We start from the raw sequence: 2,517 nt of genomic DNA, 5'->3' as shown, positions 1-2,517 counted from the left end.
CCCGCCGGCGTCCGCCCCGGCGCCCCCCTGCCCCACGCTGGGCGAGGAGCAGGAGGCCGTGACCACCTTCTGCACGCTCATCCCCAAGATGCCCCAGTGGAAGTTTTCGGCCCCCTCGGGCTTCCTCAGCCGCAGCCCCTCCAGCGCCAGCAAGGACCTGTCGTCCCCGGCCAAGGCCGGGGGGCCGGGGGAGGCTGGGGGGGCCCCCTCGGGCCTGGCGGCCGTGCTGGGCGCCTGCGAGCCCGTCTGCTCCACGCCGTGTTCCCTGCAGGTCATGAGCCGGCTGCGCGGCGGGTCGGGGGGCTCCCGCAAGGCCCCCCGGGGCGAGGGGGCACAGCCGGCCGGCGAGGAGTGGAACCGCAAGGGCAGCTTCATCAACAAGCCGGCGCAGGGCTGGCTGCACCCTGACGAGAGGGTCCTGGGTCCAGGCGTCTCCTATATCGTCCGGGTAAGCGCTTTCCTCTGCTCCTTCCTCCCTCCACCACCCAACCCAGGCAGGCAGGCAAGCATCCCTCCCCGGGCCCTGTCTGCCCTGGCCCCAGCTCTCTGCTCTCTGGGGCTTGGAGCTGGCAGGGGAAAGGAGACGGGGCCCTGGATTTGGGGCTGGGATTCTCCAAGGTCTCCCCACCCCGCTGGGCTGCATCGCAGAGGGTGCGAGCGCTTGCACCAAGGGATGTCCGGGGAGGTGGAACCAGGCCCTCAGGGGGGCCAGGCCGTGGGCAGGTGCATGGAGCCCAGCATCCCGCAAAAGGTAGAGGGGAGCACGTCTGTCTCTCCTCCCCCGCACCCGTCACAACGTCCCCAAGGGCATCACCGAGGCACAGAGCATGGCAGAGCATACCCGGGGGGCAGGACCCACTTTCCTGGCTCCCAGCCCCTCCTCACCACCAAGAGACACGCTGCCCCTTCCATTCTTGTTTGGCCCTGGTGTAACTGGCTTGGAGGGAGGTGGGACCCTCCTGACCGACACCGGCAGCAGACTCCATCCCTGCTCTTTCACTGCTCCCCCCCCCAACATCACTTGGCCACATCACTTTGCCTCTGTGCCTCACTTGCCCATCTGTAAGATGGGGGATGTTTGCCTTGGTCCCTCAGGCTGGTTCTGGATGTGGGGCACAGCCCAGACACTGTGGGGAAGGGGCCAAGAGGAAGGGCTGGTTCATGGGGGATTAGCGCCCCTGCTCGCCTGGGGACGGAGCCGAGGTGTGGACACCGCAGAGAGCCCCGCTCCGCACAGCTTTGCTTCGGGGGAGTGGGACCATTGCCCTTCCCACAGCAGCCCTGCCCCAGAGACCCAGACTGGGCTGGCAGCTCCGAGTCCACCTCCCCCATCCCCAGTCCCTTCCCTGCCCCAAGAGGCAGCTGCCAAGTGCCATCAGGCTGTGAGGCCCCACAGGGACATCTGTGCAAAGTCCCAGGTGTGGTCAGTGACCCCAGACCGGGGGCAGGGAAAGCCTGGCTGTGGGGGCAGGAGACACCCGAGCTACCTCCCCACGTGGACCAGGATGGGGGCTCTGGCTTGGGGAGGTGTCTGAGCCAGCCGGCTGGGAGCCGGGGCAGCCTGGGGTGCTGTGAGGGGTCCCTGCCTGGAGTCCTGGCTGGCAGAGACAAGCGCCCCTACGCATCACCCTGCAGCCAGCATGATTCACACCCCCAGCACCTTCATCCAGCCACGTCTCCCCAGCAAATGCCCTGTGCCCGGCTGGGGCATGGCGGGCAGGCTGATCAGCTCGGGAACGGGCTCGTTGGCCCTGGCACTTGGCAGTGCTAACTAGCCTGTGTGGCTGCAGTGACGGAGCTGGGGACGAAGGGGCCGTGGAGACATGGCCGGAGGTGCTGAGCCCTGGGGGACGGCGCTGCTCACCAGGAGCACTGCACGGGCAATGCCAGAGACGCCAGGGGCAGGGGCACGGGGAAGGCTTTGGAAGGGGCCGCACAAGCTGGAAGAGGGGAGTGTTGTCTAGTGGGTTAAGCCTAGTTCATGGAGTGAGGACTCCTGGGGTCCAGGCCCAGCTGGGGATGAGAGCGGTGTCGAGGGACTGGCAGCCAGGACGCCTGGGGCCTGTTTGCTCCTCTGGCACCCACTGGACTCCTTCCAGGCCAGCCACAGCCAGACACAGCTTGTAACACGGGCACCAAGGCCTCGTGCCCACCACAACTTTGTTATCCATGGGTGCTGGCAGCTGGACGAACTCACTACCCACTGCAGAAATACAGCCACTGCTGGGGTGGCAGGATGCCTTTGGGGGCCCTGGGATCAGCACAGGGCAGGGGCTCAGCAGCTCCGTTCGTGGGGGGGGGCACATTGTGCTTATCCAGTCTGACACCCCCCAGGCTGGAGACCTTCACCTGGCACCGCACTGGCTGCCACCGCTGCTGTGCCTCGGTTTCCCTCCTCTGCTCCTTGGGGATAGGTGTGGGGGCACCGGGAGGTTTCCTTGTCTGGGTGGCATGAGGCTTGGGGGCTGGGAGGGGTCACCCAGGGGCGAGTCCCACCTGTACAAAGGTCTCAGCACC

At 67.0% G+C, this 2,517-nt stretch overlaps 1 protein-coding gene across 1 annotated transcript in view; it reads left to right on the top strand.

Moving 5' to 3' along the window:
• SHC2 (SHC adaptor protein 2) overlaps nt 1-2,517 on the top strand; it is a 20,661-nt gene that overhangs the window by 1,494 nt on the left and 16,650 nt on the right. The window contains exon 2 of the mRNA XM_019513497.1: nt 1-448. This exon is cut by the window's left edge and continues 9 nt beyond it. Coding sequence (XP_019369042.1) covers nt 1-448 — 448 coding nt within the window. The remainder of the gene's footprint in view (nt 449-2,517) is intronic.

This window comes from Gavialis gangeticus, unplaced genomic scaffold, assembly GCF_001723915.1.
Source record: "Gavialis gangeticus isolate Ggan-Ray unplaced genomic scaffold, GavGan_comp1, whole genome shotgun sequence".
NCBI classification, from domain to species: domain Eukaryota; kingdom Metazoa; phylum Chordata; order Crocodylia; family Gavialidae; genus Gavialis; species Gavialis gangeticus.
The sequence above is the reverse complement of the archived record's forward strand: the minus strand, read 5'-3'. Positions and strand labels throughout refer to the sequence as shown.